General features: G+C 49.3%; 1 protein-coding gene across 1 annotated transcript in view; it reads left to right on the top strand.

Moving 5' to 3' along the window:
- The window catches only part of MYRIP (myosin VIIA and Rab interacting protein), a 279,856-nt gene that overhangs the window by 194,591 nt on the left and 64,796 nt on the right, over positions 1-20,469 (top strand). Inside the window, exons 8-9 of the mRNA XM_075555859.1 lie at positions 7,847-8,000; positions 11,609-12,249. Coding sequence (XP_075411974.1) covers positions 7,847-8,000; positions 11,609-12,249 — 795 coding nt within the window. The remainder of the gene's footprint in view (positions 1-7,846; positions 8,001-11,608; positions 12,250-20,469) is intronic.

Below are 20,469 nucleotides of genomic sequence, written 5' to 3'. Positions count from 1 at the left end.
GAGGAGATGAAGTATATCGGTGGCGTATCTGCTTGAGAGCTCAAATCCCCTAGTCCGTCTTTACAAAGCTTTGCTGGCATGCTGTCTGACCCACGGACTCCCCCAACTGTCCCCATGCTACATGCACAGGTGTTCAGCCTCTGGGACCCAGGCCCGCCCCTTTGGAGGCTGCCAGCCCAGCAAAGGCCTAGGGGCGGGATGGAAAGGGTGGGCATGCAGTGCATGGTCAAGGTAATGAGCAACTCCTGAACTCAGTCATTTCATGGCCTCCTGAAGCCAAAGGGGTGGACCGGCTGCTGAGAAGCATGGTTGTGGCGCCATCTCCTGGGTTGTGGACTCATTGCAGCGGGCCTGTGGCACATGCAGGTCTGGAGACTGGCTTTTCTGCCGTGCATGGGAATTTGAGCAGGCCAAAGTGCTGGGGCCTGTGGGAGACAGTTTGGTTGATGCCTTCTATGACGGTCAGGTTGTCGTTTTGTCCTTAGTGTGGAGCACTTGTTTACAGGAGTGGATGGTGAAGACTTGCCACCCCCAACTCCCAAGAAAAACATGGAGCTGGCTGTTAGGTTCCTGGAATGGGGTTGTACCTCGGTTCTTGGCTTCGCACGCTGGAAGAATTCACGCCAAAGCACATTGTGTGATCCAACTTGGGTGTTTATCAAGGACAGGACAGGTTTCTGTTTTATAGTCTTAAAAGGGGACACGCTACTTCGGGACCGCATGGAAGCCATGCTGGGGTTCACAACTGGACATGAATAACCATATGGAACAGAGCTCCCATGCATGCGGAACCTGGGGAGGGGGGACACTGGGAGTCCAGAGCCCAAGAACCTAGAGGCTAGTAGGCCCGGGACAGGTGTATGTGCCCCCGTACAGAGGAAAGAGACCCTAACTCTCCACCTCCCTCTGACCAGGAGCAGGGAAAGAGAGAGCAAGGCCATCTACAGCCAGGATATTTCAAACGTCTGCCTGGGGAGGCATGGTTGATGGTATTGCTTGACCCCATTTGCTGAGTTAAGCCCACCTGGGTGATGGCATGAGCCTTGGCCTGGTTTGGATGCACAGGTGTACCTCCCACCTGACTCAGGGCCTTGAGTATGAGCATGCTCAGTATGGGGTCTTCATAGGCATCTCATGGTTACCTGATGTCTTTCCGACTTCTTCCATGGGGTCCTTTGCCAGCTTAGGAGGACAAACCCCCAGTCCCTCAGGTACCTACCTCACACCTGCCTTTCCTGTTGGGGTCAGAAAGTGGCTGTGCATTTACTGGTCTTGGGCATTGCAGGTGAGGACGAAGGGCTTTGGAGATTAAAAAATGTGCACACACACACACCGGCACCTTCTGCTGGTACATTAAACATCATGTAAGCTGCCAAAAATGGAGCGCTAAATGTGTGTATTCCTCTTTAAAAGGTGGGCCTATGATTCATAATGAGAACCTGCAAAGGAGGCCCAGAGAACAGCAAAGGGCTTGACTTAGAGTGCAGTCAATCAGCAGTCTACTGAAGCGATGATACAGAGTGTACAGCAGGGACAATGCCAAGAGTCTACTCCTGGACAATACAGAGTCTACTGCAGGACAATACAGAGAATCTACTGCAGGACAATACAGAGTCTACTGCAGGACAATACTAAGAATCTACTGCAGGACAATACAGAGAATCTACTGCAGGACAATACAGAGAATCTACTGCAGTACAATACAGAGAATCTACTGCAGGAGAATACTGAGAATCTACTGCAGGACAATACAGAGAATCTACTGCAGGACAATACAGAGAATCTACTGCAGGACAATACAGAGAATCTACTGCAGGACAATACAGAGAATCTACTGCAGGACAATACAGAGAATCTACTGCAGGACAATACAGAGTCTACTGCAGGACAATACAGAGTCTACTGCAGGACAATACAGAGTCTACTGCAGGACAATACAGAGAGTCTATTGAAGGACAATACAGAGTCTACTGCAGGACAATACAGAGAGTCTACTGCAGGACAATTCAGAGTCTACTACAGGACAATACAGATAATCTACTGCAGGACAATACAGTGTCTACTGCAAGACAATACAGAGTCTACTACAGGACAATACAGAGAGTCTACTGCAGGACAATACAGAGTCTACTGCAGGACAATACAGAGTCTACTGCAAGACAATACAGAGTCTACGGCAGGACAATACAGAGTCTACTGCAGGACAATACAGAGAGTCTACTGCAGGACAATACAGAGTCTACTATAGGACAATACAGATAATCTACTGCAGGGCAATACATTGTCTACTGCAAGACAATACAGAGTCTACTACAGGACAATACAGAGTCTACTACAGGACAATACAGAGTCTACTGCAGGACAATACAGAGTCTACTGCAAGACAATACAGAGTCTACTGCAGGACAATACAGAGAGTCTACTGCAGGACAATACCGAGTCTACTACAGGACAATACAGATAATCTACTGCAGGACAATACAGTGTCTACTGCAAGACAATACAGAGTCTACTACAGGACAATACAGAGAGTCTACTGCAGGACAATACAGAGTCTACTGCAGGACAATACAGAGAGTCTACTGTAAGACAATACAGAGTCTACTGCAGGACAATACAGTGTCTACTGCAAGACAATACAGAGTCTACTACAGGACAATACAGAGAGTCTACTGCAGGACAATACAGAGTCTACTGCAGGACAATACAGAGTCTACTGCAAGACAATACAGAGTCTACTGCAGGACAATACAGAGAGTCTACTGCAGGACAATACAGAGAGTCTACTGCAGGACAATACAGAGTCTACTGCAGGACAATACCAAGTCTACTGAAGGACAATACAGAGAATCTACTGCAGGACAATACAGAGAATTTACTGCAAGACAATACAGAGTCTACTGCAGGACAATACAGAGTCTACTGCAGGACAATACAGAGTCTACTGCAAGACAATACAGAGTCTACTGCAGGACAATACAGAGAGTCTACTGCAGGACAATACAGAGAGTCTACTGCAGGACAATTCAGAGTCTACTACAGGACAATACAGATAATCTACTGCAGGACAATACAGTGTCTACTGCAAGACAATACAGAGTCTACTACAGGACAATACAGAGAGTCTACTGCAGGACAATACAGAGTCTACTGCAGGACAATACAGAGTCTACTGCAAGACAATACAGAGTCTACTGCAGGACAATACAGAGTCGACTGCAGGACAATACAGAGAGTCTACTGCAGGACAATACAGAGTCTACTATAGGACAATACAGATAATCTACTGCAGGGCAATACATTGTCTACTGCAAGACAATACAGAGTCTACTACAGGACAATACAGAGTCTACTACAGGACAATACAGAGTCTACTGCAGGACAATACAGAGTCTACTGCAAGACAATACAGAGTCTACTGCAGGACAATACAGAGAGTCTACTGCAGGACAATACCGAGTCTACTACAGGACAATACAGATAATCTACTGCAGGACAATACAGTGTCTACTGCAAGACAATACAGAGTCTACTACAGGACAATACAGAGAGTCTACTGCAGGACAATACAGAGTCTACTGCAGGACAATACAGAGAGTCTACTGTAAGACAATACAGAGTCTACTGCAGGACAATACAGTGTCTACTGCAAGACAATACAGAGTCTACTACAGGACAATACAGAGAGTCTACTGCAGGACAATACAGAGTCTACTGCAGGACAATACAGAGTCTACTGCAAGACAATACAGAGTCTACTGCAGGACAATACCGAGTCTACTGAAGGACAATACAGAGAATCTACTGCAGGACAATACAGAGTCTACTGCAGGACAATACAGAGTCTACTGCAAGACAATACAGAGTCTACTGCAGGACAATACAGAGAGTCTACTGCAGGACAATACAGAGTCTACTACAGGACAATACAGATAATCTACTGCAGGACAATACAGTGTCTACTGCAAGACAATACAGAGTCTACTACAGGACAATACAGATAATCTACTGCAGGACAATGCAGAGTCTACTGCAGGACAATACAGAGTCTACTGCAAGACAATACAGAGTCTACTGCAAGATAATACAGAGTCTACTGCAGGACAATACAGAGAGTCTACTGCAGGACAATACAGAGAGTCTACTGCAGGACAATACAGAGAGTCTACTGCAGGACAATACAGAGTCTACTGCAGGACAATACAGAGTCTACTGCAGGACAATACAGAGAGTCTATTGAAGGACAATACAGAGTCTACTGCAGGACAATACAGAGAGTCTACTACAGGACAATACAGATAATCTACTGCAGGACAATACAGTGTCTACTGCAAGACAATACAGAGCCTACTACAGGACAATACAGAGAGTCTACTGCAGGACAATACAGAGTCTACTGCAGGACAATACAGAGTCTACTGCAAGACAATACAGAGTCTACTGCAGGACAATTCAGAGTCTACTGCAGGACAATACAGAGAGTCTACTGCAGGACAATACAGTGTCTACTGCAAGACAATACAGAGTCTACTGCAGGACAATACAGAGTCTACTGCAGGACAATACAGAGTCTACTGCAGGACAATACAGAGAGTCTACTGCAGGACAATACAGAGAGTCTACTGCAGGACAATACAGAGTCTACTACAGGACAATACAGATAATCTACTGCAGGACAATACAGTGTCTACTGCAAGACAATACAGAGTCTACTGCAGGACAATACAGAGTCTACTGCAAGACAATACAGAGTCTACTGCAGGACAATTCAGAGTCTACTGCAGTACAATACAGAGAGTCTACTGCAGGACAATACAGAGTCTACTACAGGACAATACAGATAATCTACTGCAGGACAATACAGTGTCTACTGCAAGACAATACAGAGTCTACTGCAGGACAATACAGAGTCTACTGCAGGACAATACAGAGTCTACTGCAGGACAATACAGAGTCTACTGCAAGACAATACAGAGTCTACTGCAGGACAATACAGAGAGTCTACTGCAGGACAATACCGAGTCTACTACAGGACAATACAGATAATCTACTGCAGGACAATACAGTGTCTACTGCAAGACAATACAGAGTCTACTACAGGACAATACAGAGAGTCTACTGCAGGACAATGCAGAGTCTACTGCAGGACAATACAGAGAGTCTACTGCAGGACAATACAGAGTCTACTGCAGGACAATACCGAGTCTACTGATGGACAATACAGAGAATCTACTGCAGGACAATACAGAGAGTCTACTACAGGACAATACAGAGTCTACTGCACGACAATACAGAGTCTACTGCAGTACAATATAGAGTCTACTGCAGGACAATACAGAGAGTCTACTGCAGGACAATACAGAGAATCTACTGCAGGACAATACAGAGTCTACTGCCCCAACAATACAGAACAGAGGGGCCGCCAGCCCTTTATTATTCCTCAGACACCAGTGAGATGGAGGGTCACACTGACAACACCCCCCCCCCGCCCACCTTGGGGGCATGTACAGGCTGCAGGGCAGTTCACCATGCCATGGAGAGAGAGAGCCATAGATTACACGGGGGCGAGGTGGCGTGAGTGGGGGAGAGTCTTGCAGCTCAGGGTGAAAAGATTGGTTGTCAAGGTGTGTGCCCTTGAACACACGGGGAGCGGGTGTTGCACCAAATGCTCTTCCCTGTGTTTATTTTAATAATTTCACTTCCTGAAAGACCGCCAGTCTTGTGCTCTGGTCTGTGAAGGACATTGTGAACACCTGAGGGGATCTTTGAGCTTCCTGGTGGTTAGTAGGCCGCGTCATCCGAGCGGGTCAGGGCCAGAGGATGGATAGGTGATGGCTATACCCTGAGTGGAGGGAGCCACAGGGGGCTGAAAGTGTGCCGCCTCACCCTTCATGATGTAAGTGGGGTGATAGCAGACAGCCTTGTACTTCTTCCCCCTGCTCCCCAATTTTATCCAGGAAGGTTGTTTTTTTAAAAAATCAGAAGGACAAAACACACATCATTCCTCTAATTCTTGAATGCTTCCTCTCCCACTCTCCCCCACTGCCATGACCCAGCTCTACCTTACAAAACCAGCTAGACCAGAGTACACAAATTGGTACAGATATGGAATTCAGGACAGATGAAACCCTCAGGAGCAGTAGTGGGAGTAGAGATATCAAGAGGGTAAGGGGATAGTGGGGGTGGGAGGGAAGAAAGGGGAACCAAGTCTAATTTTGGATATATAGCCCCCACCCCCCAGGGGGATGAATACCAGAAATGTGGGTGAAGGGAGACAATGGACAGTGTAAGACACAAAATAATAACAATAATATATCACTGATCAAGCATCCAAGAGGGAGGGAGGGTGAGGAAGGGAGGGGGAAAAGAGCTCAAGTAGAAAGAAAATGTTTTGGAAATGTTGACAGTAACCTATGTACAAGTGTGCTTAATACCATTGAATGATGGATTGTTATATGATTTGTAAGAGACCCCCCCCCAATAAAATGATTAATAAAAAGTAGAAACATCTGAAAACCCCATCCTGTTGGCATACCGCAAATCACATTCCATTCCACAGCAAACCTTGGTTGGTTCTCAATGCCTCACAGGTGACAGTGCTGGATGCTAGGATGTCACCACCAACAGGATGCCATCCTTGCCCTCAGTGGCTCATAGTGTGGTGGGGACACGGGCAAAAAGACACAGATGAGCACCAAGGAAGCCCCGGCCATCAGGGGGTTCCAATAGCTCTGCGGGCAGTCTGCTTCTGTAAGGACTGACAGCTCTGGAAAGCCTATGGGGTCAACACGACACTGTCCGATAGTGCCACTCTGGGTCTGAATCGGCTTGATGGTAATGGGGGTTAAAGTGGGGTGTGCGCACTTGACCTTTGGGCCAGGGCATTGACAGGCAAGTTTGGAGATCCCTGCGCTCTGTCCTCTACCCAAATGGATGGGGGTGTGAAGGAATGTGGGGGTGACCCATGGCATAGTTCACAGCTTAGAGCCTTCTTTACAAGGGGCCCTCAAAGAGTTCATGGATAAAGGGAATTAAAAGAGCCTGGGAAGAGCAAAATAGATAACCGATCAAAGGTCATTTCATCAGAATGGGTCTCTTCCCATTGGATGAAACTCTCTGCCAACCACAGCTGAGCTCCACGGCTGCTAAGATACCACTGAAAGCTGTTGCCTGTCCCGTCCCCACCCCTTCTCCTCCAATTTGTTTTCACCTCCTTTAAACTTGCGGCCAACTCAGAGCAACCCACAGGACAGAGGAGAACTGTCCTACGGGTTTCTGAGAAGATGAGATGAGAGGAGGAGACAGCCTCATCTTTCTCCCACGGGGCAGCGAGTGGATTTGAACTGCTCGACGACGTGTTCAGAGTGTGCTAAGGGGCTCCCCAGGGGTTACACTGGAGCATGTTGTAGGAGTTTCAGGTTTGCAGCCTGAGCACGTCTGAACTCACTATGACGGCGCTCACGGTGTGGCTGTGTGTAACATTCTGTTGGCTCGGCTGGCGCTCTCCCAGGGAAGGGCTTGCGTGTTTCATTTTTCACATCTCCCAGAGCCGTTTACCATGCCCAGTGGGCGTGGCAAAATGGTTGGGTGGGATGATGGGTGGATCAGCAGGAGCCGGCTGTGCCAGGTTCCGCTGCATGGCTTTCTAGCCAGCCTGGCCAACTTGCCATGGGAGCAGCAGGGAGCCGTCCGTGGCTTTGGGAGGTGATAGGTGCAGACTGGCAGCTTTCCAGGCTCCTCAGCAGCATCGCAGGGGGCCATGGCGCATGATGTCCCCACCCTCCACACTTCCACCCTAAAAGCTGCTTGGCCAATTGACCCCTTGCCCCTGCTCTCCTTTCCACAGCGGTCCCTGTCGGCCTGCTCACTGGCAGCAGAAGATGCCCTGAAGACTTCTTCTCAGGACATGGCCTGGAGCCAGCAGTGGGAGCAGGGCCAGCGCCCCCGGGAAGAGTCCTCGCTGCCCAGCTGGAGGAGCATGGACAGGCTGCACAACTCAAGTAACTGTTTTAAGCAGCATCTCATAGGTCTGGGGCTCCAGGTGCCATCCCTGCTTCTCACACATCCGAATCAGAGTGTGACAACTCAGGGGAGCTGGGCCACCAAGTTACCCCATAGAGTGCCGCCCTTTCTTCCTCACCCTGAGGAATTCAGGCCTCTGATTCAGTCCAACATTCCTGAAGAGCCCTAGAAGGAGGGGAGTGCTCTGAGCAAGGGTGTGCAAGTGAGCCAGGTATCCAGCAGCCTGCTCAAGGTGGGCTGAGAGGTGTGTCTTTGTCCTTCCAGGAGGACAAGTCACAGCTGGCCCCAGCCCACCCTCCCCCCAAGCCTAAATGGCTACGTTGAATGGGAGCTAGGAGCATAATCATCATTAACCATATTCTCAGCCCATGCTGCACGCCGGCTCTAGACACACACACCACCACCACCACCCACCCACCCAAAGCATCATAGCCCCTGCATGCTGTCATTTCTCACGTCCAAGGGGGGAAGGGTAAAGGACAGCTATACAGACAGAATCAGGCCACTGTTATCAGGCTCAGAAGCAGCATGGGACTTTGAGGCTTTAAAAAAAAAAATCCTTCTCAAGATTTTCCCAAACAGACTGTTGCAGGGTTAGCCTGAGTGTCCATCGGGAGAAGCCCTGATGCTGGGGAGACGTGGGAGGCAGATGACAATTGATTGATGGGTGTGCTTTGGGTTTTAAAATCTCTTTCCCCCAAAAAAAGAAAACTCTTTTCCTTCCCGGGCATGTCTGTCTGTCCCCCTGCTGCCCAGCATATGGATGTATCTGTAGCCCGTCGTCCACTTTTCTTTGCTCTAGCCCCACCCTCTTCCCCTCTTCCCCCTTTCTCTTTTCACCTCCCCCCATCCCATGAAAATTCCCACCCAAAAGAGGGACTCACCTTCCACGGGGCATATGAGGATATCCTATAAGAACTCTTGGAGAAGCACTAGTCGCTAGCCTGGTACAGCCAGCTTCTGCGTGTGACCTACTTCCTGTGTTTCTCCAGCCACGCTCCCTGACAAGCACCACCACTACCTTGGATGGAGGATAAGAACTGGGACACTGGGGTTCTGCGGTTAGAGTGGGGGTTGCCTGCCCCCCCACCACTAATCATGGGTTCAGTAAGCACCATTGGACGGTTGAGATATATAAAGATTTTATTAAAGTCATCGAGAGCATGAGAGATAGAAGAGAGAATCAAATAATGAATTTGGACACATTTCATGGTAGCGTGCTCGCCTCCTGGATGGCCATGATCTTACCAGCCAGGTCCACACACAGCGTGGCCCGAGGGGAAGGGGGTGGAGACTCGGCAGGAGGCTGGAGGACCCCGTTTATTGCTAACCAAGCGTTATATGTGCTTCAGGGGGTGTGATTCCACGCGTCACAGGAAGGGACAGTACAATAGGCATATACATCATAGAAGGGGATGTACGCTAGGCATGAGCGTGACAGGAAGGGGATGAGCTAGGGATGTGTCATAGGAAGGGGAGGGTCTAGGGGTATACATGTGACAAGATGGGCGGACCCTAGATTCATGATGGCGGCCTAACCATGGTCCCCCTTGGGCAGGCTTGACCTCTCTGGGGTCTCCTACAAGGAAACAGACAACTACTATCCTGATCAGAAGGGAGTGGGCCCTACTTGTGGGATAAACAGTGGTGTCTGCTTGCTCTAGATGGCTGGTAGCTCTTAGGGAGAATGACCCCTGATCTACTCCTCATGACCTCCAAGTGTACAGTCGTTCGCAAACAGCTAAGTTTGGCATCTATTTGAGGGAGACAACTTGGGAGAAATCCTTCTGTTTCCCTCAGGGTTCAGAGACATCTAAGATCCCAAACATCATGAGCTCGTGTTGTCCATGCCTGCATGGAAGCAAGTTGTCTCCCACCTTTAAACAAAATCACATACATACCAAAATTTAGCCTTGTGAGCAAATCACAAATCCAGAAGGCAGTGTTCACATTTCTAAAAAGCAACTTGATTGCACAAGTGAGTTCCCCTGTGTCCACTCCCAGACACAGAGGCACAAAGCTGCTGCCCACTTGCCTTCAGTCAAAACAAAGCCAAGCGGCTGTTAGCCCCACCTGCAGAACAGGCCTGGGGATCCAGCCAGTATTCTTCGCAGATGCTCCACACGGACCTAGTCCGGGCAACCAGAGCCCAGACCACCCCTCTGAGCACTCCTGCAGGCCTTTCCGGCCACACTGCACAGCCAGCCAGCACCACCCCACCATGGTCTAGATCCAAGGTTCTCAACCTGTGGGTCATGACCCTTTCACGGGGTCACCTAAGACCACCGGAAAGCACATAAATATTTCTTAATATAGAATTACATATTGTTTTGTGATGAATCACGATGCTTTAATGATGTTCAATGTGTCACAATAAAAATACATCCTGCCTATCAGATATTTACACGACGATTCATCACAGTAGCAAAATGATAGTGATGAAGTAGCAATGAAAATAATGTCATGGTTGGGGCTCACCACCACATGAGGAACTGTATGAAAGGGTCTCAGCATTAGGAAGGTTGAGAACCACTGCTCTAGAGCCACAAACAGCCCCGGGGTCAGAAGATGTACCTGCTCCCAGCTCCTACAGTTAACTGCCAGCTCTGTGACCACTAGCGAGTTCCTCATGCCCCTCGCCTGGGCTCCCCCCTCGTCTGTAAAATGCGCTCGGAAACACCAACCTCTTCCATGCTTCAAAGCCGTCCCTTAAGGAAGTGTGAAAAATAAACATGCACCTTTTCTGCACAGAGCGGGAGTTGTTAGCGGTCTTACCTGCAGACACTGGGCCTGTCCAGTGGAGCAAGGCAAGTGGGGAAGCCACCTCCCTCCAAATGAGCATCTGAGAAACTGAGGTCAAAGCAGGAGGACCCAGAGCTACCAGCTCCACACCTTCCTTCTGCCTGTCTCCCCCCATCCCAGCCTAGGGCCCTGAGAGACTGGAGTGGCTGGGGACCGGGATGCCATGAAACAGGACTGCCCTGGGCATACAGTTCCTCTCCTTCCAAGAAGCTCTAGGGGCCTGAAACCTCAAGGGACCTCATGTCATGGGGCCTTTCCTCTTGGTCGGCAGACACACCAGTCATGGGGAGACCGGCAAGTGGAAACACACCCACCTTTCTCTACCAGAAAACAACAACACACCCTCTGCATTGAGTACTGGGATGGAATAGAACTGCTCCCTAGGGCAGAAACCAGAGTTTGCATCCCCACCCCCTTGGGGGGTAGGGGGACTCTGGAATCATCCTGGAGCCCTGGTGGCATGGAGGGTTACGTGTTGGGCTGCCACCAGCCAGGTCAGCCGTTCAAAACTGCCACCTCCTACTCAGGAGTCAAAATGAGGCTTTCTACTCCTGTAAACAGTTACCTCCTCAGAAACCCACAGGGACAGGCCCACCCTGCCCTGTAGGGTTGGAATCAACCCCCTGACTTTGTGCTGGGGGCTTCTACAAACAGTCCTGGAGAATGTCTAGATTACAAATGATTTTCATTGCCGGCAGGGGGCTGAGTAATCATATTTTATTTTTTTTCTAGAAAGGTGATGTATGTTGTAGATAAACCCCCAGTCTGGCTTCTCGCCCCACAGACCTGGCTCCAGTGTTGCAGAGTCCTGATGGGAACTGGGTAGCCTTGCAGGATGGTGCGCTGCCCCCCGCCCGCCTGCTGGCCCAGCCCAAGAGCGGGACCTTCGATGCCCTGGAGGCCGCCTCCAGTGTGGTGTCCGCCTACGAAGAGATGGGCTCCGACAGCGAGGAGGACTTTGATTGGAGCGAAGCGCTGAGCAAGCTCTGCCCAAGACCCCAGGGACTGCGGGGAAACCCCCAGCCGCAGCCCATGCTGGCCCGAGTCCCTGGCCAAAGCCCCTCTGAGGCCTCCCCACGGATGGTGCTCTCCCCGCACCCCGAGGCAGTATGCTCAGACTCGGAGACCTCTTCTGCCAGCTCATCCCGGGAAGCCGGGCGACGAGCCAGGCTGTGCTGGCTGCAGAGGAAGCCGGCCAGGAGCCCTACAGAGAAGGTGCGTCCACAGGGAGAGTTGGACGTGAACTTCAACCCCCAGGCCAGTGGGGAGACCTCCGACGACAGCAGCGAGCCGGATGAAACCCCCCACGCCGCCGACCGACGAGCTCGGAGGTGGAGGAGGGCCCGGGTGGGCTTGGAAGAGCCCCGGGACAAGGAAATTCTGTCTAACCCCAGCACCCATCGCCCGGACCTGGACCCCCAGCAGGTAACAGCATTGCTTGGGTGCAAACCCTACCCCCACCACTCGTGGACACACATGTGTTTTTAAGTAGAACACATCTTCCTCCAAACCCCTGTGGCTAAGAGAGGCCCGGGTCTGGAAGCTATGGGGAAGTTCTGTCCTGTCCTGTAGAGACCATGAGTCGGCCTTGACTCGAAGGCAGTGAGTTTGGTTTGGTTGGTTGGTTGGTTGGTTGGTTGGTTGGTTGGTTGGTTGGTTGGTTGGTTGGTTGGTTGCTTGCTTGCTTGCTTGCTTGCTTGCTTGCTTGTTAGGTTGGTTGGTTGGTTGGTTGGTTGGTTGGTTGGTTGGTTGGTTGGTTGGTTGGTTGGTTTTTTAAGATGGAAGCAATACGGAGCACTAGTGATGTAGTGGGTTACACGTTGAGCTACTAATCGATAGGTCAGCAGTTCGAAACCACTAGTAACGATGCAGGAGAGGCTTTCTACTCTCAATGCACTTGCCTGCCTCGGAAATCCACAGAGGCAGTTCTACTCTGTCCCATGGCATTGCTGTGAGTCGGAAGCAAGTGGTTGCAGTATTTGAACTTGCGCCCTCATAAGGAAAATCTGGTTAGGTCACCATGGTCTTCTTGGGCCTGCAATCATTGCTCTCATCTCCGTCAGCTGGACGCTTCAAGCTTGAGCGTCATTGCACCTCCCACAATAGCCAGCTGCGATTTCCACCTGTGTTAGTCCTCAATGACTAAAGAAACAAATTCATAGGCACTCACATGTATGTGAGAACTTTATATCAAAGACCAATAGGACATTAAGAAAACTTCCCAGTCCAGGTCAAGCCCACAAATCCAATCTTAGCCCCTATGTCGGTTACCAGTCTATAAATTCTTCTTCAGACTCACGCGGCACATGCAATGATGCCGAATGCAGGAAGAAAGATCACAGGCCAGTGGGTGGAGAGTCTTTTGGACCCAGTGGCGGTGGAAGCATCTCTGCACTGGCGTGGGTCTCCACGAGGCTCCTCCAGCTCCAGGACACCGGCGCTATCGGTATGCCTGCATGTGGCTTGTCAACAGGAATGTCTCGCAGGGAGAGGAAGCAGAGAGAAAGTGTGCCTGGCCTCAAGTAAACTATTTGTCTCCTTGGTGCCTCCAAAGTAGGTCACCCAGCTGCAACCCGATTGGCAGGCTAAGCTCCACCCCTTCACTCTTAATAGTCTTAAGTTGACCCCAGATTGTGTAACTACCACACCTCCTAAAACAGACCCCAAAGTCAAGGATTCAGATGGTAGGCCGTTTATGTGCAGACAGCTGGTGCTCTCTCCCAGGACAGATGACCTTTGCAGGGCCTCTCCTCTTGTCCAGGGTCAGAAGGGATTGGAATCCTCTCAACAGCGTGCAACGGCAGTGTGTGAGTGGGGTGAGGGATAGCGCTCCTAGAACTCTCCCTCTCCATGCCGGAGATCACAGCTACCACACATCTGTCAGCAGAGGGAGTGTGTGAGTGTGTGTGTGTGTGTGTGTGTGTGTGTGTGTGTGTGTGTGTGTGTGTGTGTGTGTGACTGCAGGGCCGGACAGATTTCAGCAGTGCTTCCAGACAAACAGCGACCAGGAAGGAAAACTTAGCAGTGTGCTTCCGTAAAAGCAGCCCACGAAAAGCGCCCTTGGGCACAGGTTCACCGTGAGATGAGTCAGGTCCCACTCTCCAGCAGCTGGCAGCAATTTATGTGGGAGGTGATCCCACTGCACGGAGTTGAGACAGGGAGGTGAGGAGGGCTGATTAAGATTCGCCAGTGGTGCTGTGAGGTGGGTGTTGGATTACCAGCCTTTGGGTTGATGGTTCAAACCCACCAGCTACTCCATGGGAAAAGATGAGGCTGCCTGCTCCCATAAAGATTCACAAAGGCCCAGAAACCCTATGTTGGGTCGTGTGCATTGGAATTGACTCCGTGGCAGGGACAAGCAATGGGGTCTCAGTCCTGCTGAGGAATCTCAGAATTCTCACTGCAGAGTACAGAGAGATTACAGCATGTCTCCTCAGACACCAATGGTGGGCGGTTGCCCCGACACACGACGGGCATTAACTTCTTACTCTGCCAGATTTCAGTGCATGCAGTCTAAGAAATCTCTCAAGCAGAAAAGAAAGTGACCTGGGTCCGAGGTGGGGGACTACCAGGTAGCTAGAAACAGCCCCCCACTCTGGCAGCGGACCCATGTAGGTCCAGGAGATCTGGCCTGGGGCGTGACCCGTGTCTGATATACTCACCTTCCGTCAATATGCCAGCTCAATCCCTGATCCTCGGGCTCCCACTGAAGTGCTTATGGGCCTGGAGGCTCATGGGTCATGGAACTTGGCTATTGGAACCCAATTCTCCTCTCTGAGTCTGCTATCAGTCTTCCAGGAAGTGGTATCGGCTTCCAGTGAAAATCTCAAGGTGAAAAGCCATTGTGAACTATTGCTGTTGAGCTTGGGTGGGCACCATGGTCCCGTTTCTCTGGAGGACTTGCCTCAAGAAATATGCTAGAGGGCTTCTCACATGATCCCCTCTCGGAGAGATGAGACGTCACGTATGCCTGTGACTAGGTGCCTGAAGCTCGCTCCTTGATGCTCAAACGGTTGGAGAGTTGTCTTCCAGCTTGAGTCTTGACTTTGAGCAAGGGGCAATGTCCTCTTCGCCCACAAGAGGGCGACGGCATTGCATCGCAGACTAGCAAACCCAGCTGAAAGAAAGCTTTTTCTTTGTTAACGTTTTATCTTGAATTCCGGCAAGTGTTGCAGTCCTTCTGTATAAGCTCCTGAACTTGGCCTGTTTGATCTTGATTATGAGCCACAGGATTAGTCTAACGCGAAGGTGAATTCTGTTCCAGACCCGAATGATGCCAGAGGGCCACAGTCTCAGGGGGCCCCACCAATAAAGCCCAGAACCTTATGCTTTGGGGGTTTGTCCCACATTTTCTCCCATTATATCCAAGCCATCTAATGTGAGCCTTTCTTTCCATGGTTGTTGGTAGTGGTCGCTGGACACCAGCTAGTTCTCCTGGTCTCGAGGATGTGGGAACGGATGTGTCTGTCGTTCATTGGTCCATTGGACGAATTGTTTCCAGGAGTCTCTTGCGAGTCATCATTCTTTCTTCTGGAAAAGCGGAGACCAGTGGTGGCTACTTAGATGCCTGCTCATGAGTTTAAGCTTCAATTTTTAATTGCACTGATTCAATAGATTTTAATCCTTTGGTGGCCAGACATTGAAAATAATCTGTCACTTTGCCCTTTACTTGATTTATGTATATACCCTGTTTCTCGAAAAGTAAGACATCCCCAAAAATAAGACCTACTTACAATTATGCCTCTTGCTGAAATATGAGGCATCCCCCCCAAAATAAGGCCCCCCGAAGCTACCCTAACTCTAGACTCTGGACCGTAGTGGCGGGCGCCGCTGTGCACCTCACTGTTGGCCACAGCACAGGCAGAGCAGACAGGAAGTGTGAGGTCTCTTTTAATAAAACAATAAATGTGTACCATATTCTTCTTCATGGAAAAATAAGGCATCCCCTGAAAATAAGACCTAGCGCAATCTTTGGGAGCAAAAGTTAATATAAGACACTGTCTTATTTTGGGGGGAAATTTGTGTACAAAAACATTTTAATAATTTCAGATGACTCTGTTAGTGATCATTTTTCCATTAATTTCTTTATTATGTCTTACTTTGTACCTTGTATAAGAAGGCTTTTTAAATATCTGAGATTATAAGATTATTTTCCTAGTTTGTCCCTAACGCTTTATAGATTTGTATGCTACACTTAGCCCTTAATCTGGCTGTAGTTTTCTGGATCAGATAAGGTAAAAATTAACAGTAATATAAGGTACAATTGAGTCATTGTTTTTCAAAGTGGGCATTTATCCTCAAATAATCATTTACTAATTTATACTTTACCTGGTTGCCTTAAATGCTCTTTAGTATCTCTTAACCTTCTATTTATATAACCTTTTTAAAAAGCTATCTCTTTTGTCCCATTTACCTAGTCACCTAAATCTGATAAAATCCTTCTTTAAAGTCTGTTGTTGTCCAGTGGCTTTCCACTCCTAGTGACCCAACAGGACTACGCAGAACAGCCCCATTGGGTTTCCAAGGCAATAAAGCTTCACGCAAACCGACCGTCACATCTTCCCCCCCCCCCGCCCCCCGAGTGGCTGGTGGGTTTGAACCGTTGACCTTCCCGTTAGCAGTCCAGAGCCGAACCACTGCACTCCGGCATACTTTGATAGATTCTCCTCCCTTCACGCCTGTTGTTTGGTTGATGATAATGTTACCGTAAAAACTGTAGTAACACACCCCGTGCAAGGCAGAAACCTGCCCTAGAAGGGCCACTCAAATACTGTACTTTTCCACCAAAATGAGCAGTGGAACAAAGGGTAAGGCAAAGTTTTTCCTAGATGGCCCCATCAAGTTCCAGTTCTCACAGGTTTCACTGTATGAAAGTCTTTTGGGGTTTTGTTTGTTTGATTGGTTTTTCCAATCCTGATGTTGCCAGGTGCCATCAACCCCAAGAAACCCGGCGCACACCAGAACAAAACACTGCCAGGTCCTGCGCCATCCTCACAATTGTTCCTGTGCATGAGCCCATGGCTGCAGCCTCGGTGTCCGCCCGTCTCCTTGAGGGAGCCCCTCTACCCCTTTGCAGCCCCTCTACTTTACCAAGCAGGATGTCCTTCTCCAGGGACTGGTCTCTCCTGACAGCATGTCCAAAGTATTTTGATCCTATACTGCTTTAAATGGTTTTTAAAGTCTGCCTTTCAAGTTGTCCAAAAGAACTTTGAAAGGTTTTGTTGTAATGGCGCCGAATGTGGGTGTGTGTGTGTTCATTCGGGAACGGTTGGTACATGTATGGATGTGCTACTGGTCTCCATTTCCTGTCATCAGCTTTGCTGTGTTCGTCAAAGCTCTTACACATTTCTGGGTAGGTAGTTTGGGTTAAGCATGCTGTACTCTTTGCTGATGTTGTGAGTGGGATCTTTTCGCTCTGCGACATGTTCTAATTGATTGCTGCTGGTGTGTAGGGAACTACTGCTACCATGTCTGCATATTTTTAGCAGCCCACCTTGGTTCTCTGATTAATTCTGGTAGCCTTTCTGTTGCTTCCCTGGGCTGTTCCAGGAGGATAAGCGCAATATCTTCAGTAACGACGACTTTATTTTTCCTATCCATTCTCTGCACTTCCTTCTGCTTCTCATCGTCTCACAGTGGCGACAACCTGACATTAACTTTCATGCGGTGGCATAGACAGTTTGCACTCAGCTACTAACCTCAAGGCTGTTGGTTCAAACCCACGTAGCTGTGTGCCCAGGAAGAAACACCTGGGGGACCTGCTTCCATAAAGAATGTGGTCAAGGACCGTCAAGGTGGAGCAGTTCTACTTTGTGGCAAGTGGGTCACTGTCCGCCAAACCGACTCAACAACCACGGGTTTGGTGTGGTGGTGTTTGGTTCGGCACCCTTTCCAATATGTAATGTTATCTTTGGTGTCTTCTCCCTCCGTGGCAGTTAAATAATCTGTTGTCAATTCAAGAGTTAAGGGGTAGAGTTTAGCCTGTCAATCAGGTCGCAGCTTGATGACCTCATTTGGAAGCACTTAGGATATAAATAGATCACTGGAGGCATGACACACACTGTCACTCCCTGGGAGACATTCCTGTTGACAAGCCACATGAAGACAGGCTGATGGCAGCCAGAGCCCTGGTGCTGAAGGAGCTACATGGAGACCCACACCCATACGGAGATGCTTACACCACCACTGGATCCACAAGACTTCCCACCCACTGGCCTGTGATCTTCCTGCATTCAGTGTCATTGAATGTGTTGCGTGAGTCTGAAGAGGAATTTGTAGATTGGTATTGGACATGTGGGTTAATTATTATCAGACTGATGGACTTCATCTGGACTGGGCTGGGATGTTTCCTCGATATTCAACTGCTCTTGTATATAAATCTCTCTCTTATATACACACGAGTGTCTATGAATTTGTTTCTGTTGTCAACCCAGTTTCTCTCTCTCTCTCTCTCTCTCTCTCTCTCTCTCTCTCTCTCTCTCTCCCTCTTTGGTATTTGTAAATTCCTGCCTCTTCTTAGTCTCGCATGGGGCTCATCTCCTAGGAGTGGCCTGGTGTCTTCCTGAGTTTTAATTCCCTGCTAACCTCCACTTTGCTGCCATGATGAGCAGATGCAGACAGCTGGTCAGGTAGCTACCTTTATCCCTGGCCTCAAATCTCACCTTGCACATACCTTTGCACATCAACCATCTGTGTAACCAATCATCATCAACTGCTGAGCACACTCGTTGATCTGACTAAGCTCCAACCTCCTGATGGCCACAGACTGGAGACAGGCTCCCTGGTCAGAATCTCTTTCCCTCCAACACCACAGGAGGTATCTTACTGTCTCTTGGCATTTTGTGCTGAAAGAAAAAAACCAACCCCTGAAATCATACCATTTCCCCCCACCTATGGGCATGCTTTTCCTTTCTCCTACCTCTCTGTTGGAGTTGATGAATCTTTACAAAGTTCACATTGTGCCAGAGTAGTAGGTGTTCGCTCTTTTGTGCCACTCAGGTACTTTTTCAAAACCAGGACACACCTTTCCTCTGCCTTGTTGGCTATTCCTTTTCCTAGACTGCCCGTCATTCACATGTTGACACTTTCCCCCCTGTCTTGCATGCTGGGGATCTGCTCTCGGTTGGATCCTTTCCTCAGCCTGTGAGGAAATCTACCAAACTCTCCCCTCCACGTCACCTGTTTGATTCCCTGTGTGAATGCTGATGTTGCTCGCCTCAAAGGCCGTTCTAATCCTACAGCCAGGCTTTCGGTCCTGCAATCGTCAACTCTCTCCGTCTCCCTTTTCCTCTCACGCTCCAGTCACTTTGTGTGGATACAGATCACCAATCCTTTCTGCACTCCCTCGTGACAATGATTGGTCCCTAACTCTCCTTGCAAAACCACCATCCAGCATCCTGCCCTGATGTTCTATAAACATCACTTGAAGCATGGAAGTTAACTTTGGTTTCTTTTGCTCCACGGTGTTTTTCGGCAGGCTCCCTGCTAACTTTGCCTGTTAGATGGTTCTTGAATGAGACTAATCCTCTCTTCATCCCTTTGTTTGCCTCTATCTATCAGAGGTTCCTCATTCCCAGTGATCGTGTCATATGCAAACTGAGAGGGGGCATGCCAATGGTAAACACATTCCATTGCTAACCCAAGGGTTGGAGGTTCAAATCCAGCCAGAAGGTGTCTTGGAAAAGAGCTGGTGATGTCCTTCCAAAAACTTGGCCACTGAAAACCCTGTGGACTGCAGTTCTACATGGACAGACATGCGGTCACGTATGCTGGGATTAACCTGAGAGTGAGGGGTTGGTTTAAAATTGGAGCCCTCACCCACTCCCAACTCACAATATTCTCCTGGCCTTGTTCTGCTTCTTTAATAGACGGCTAAGAACATCCACAGGTTTAATGAGTGAGCAGTGGATGAACGCCCAGTGAGTAAATGAACTTCACCGGACTCTCCTGGGGGTTTCAGCCATTTCCAGGCCAGGGCTTTCTATGGCATAGCCACATCCCTCAGGATGCAATAACCCCAAGCCCAACCCCCCCCCCCCAGCTCATCTCTCTGTCCACCTACCTGTGGTTGGGAAGGGCCAGACTCCAACTCAAGCACCCACTACCATCGATTCAATCCCAACACATATCGCCACTGGAGGGCAGGATAGAACTGTCCCCCGTGGCTTTCTGTCCATCTTTACGGGCGTAGAACACCTCATCTTTCTGACCTGGAGCGCTGGTGTTTGAACTGCTGACCTTGTGGTCAGAAGCCCAATGAGTAGCCTACTAGACCCCCAGAGCACCTATGCCAAATTAGAGAGATACTGGGCATCGCGTTTGTCCTTGGATACTCTGAGGACTGGCCAAAGGGTTTGTCCTTCAAGACTCTAAAAGGCGTGCCCATCCTCACAGTGAAAGACTCAGCTGTTGCAGATGACTTCTGTTAGCTTGGCAATTGTTTTGCTTTGTTGTGTGTTCATTTCACCTTACGTTTCTGGAGCAGGGTTTGAGTTGGAGAGACGACTGGAGGCAGATGGGGACAAGATTTATCCTGACCACTCAGGAGAGGAAAAAATAGGCAGGTCTCTAAATGCCTGTGTTTGTTTTTCATTCCTGCTCCATGCCCTGGTGTAGAGTGCAAGCTTTTTCCCATTCATTGACTAT

This window comes from Tenrec ecaudatus, chromosome 8, assembly GCF_050624435.1.
Source record: "Tenrec ecaudatus isolate mTenEca1 chromosome 8, mTenEca1.hap1, whole genome shotgun sequence".
NCBI lineage: Eukaryota > Metazoa > Chordata > Mammalia > Afrosoricida > Tenrecidae > Tenrec > Tenrec ecaudatus.
This window is presented reverse-complemented; position numbering and strand designations above follow the sequence as displayed.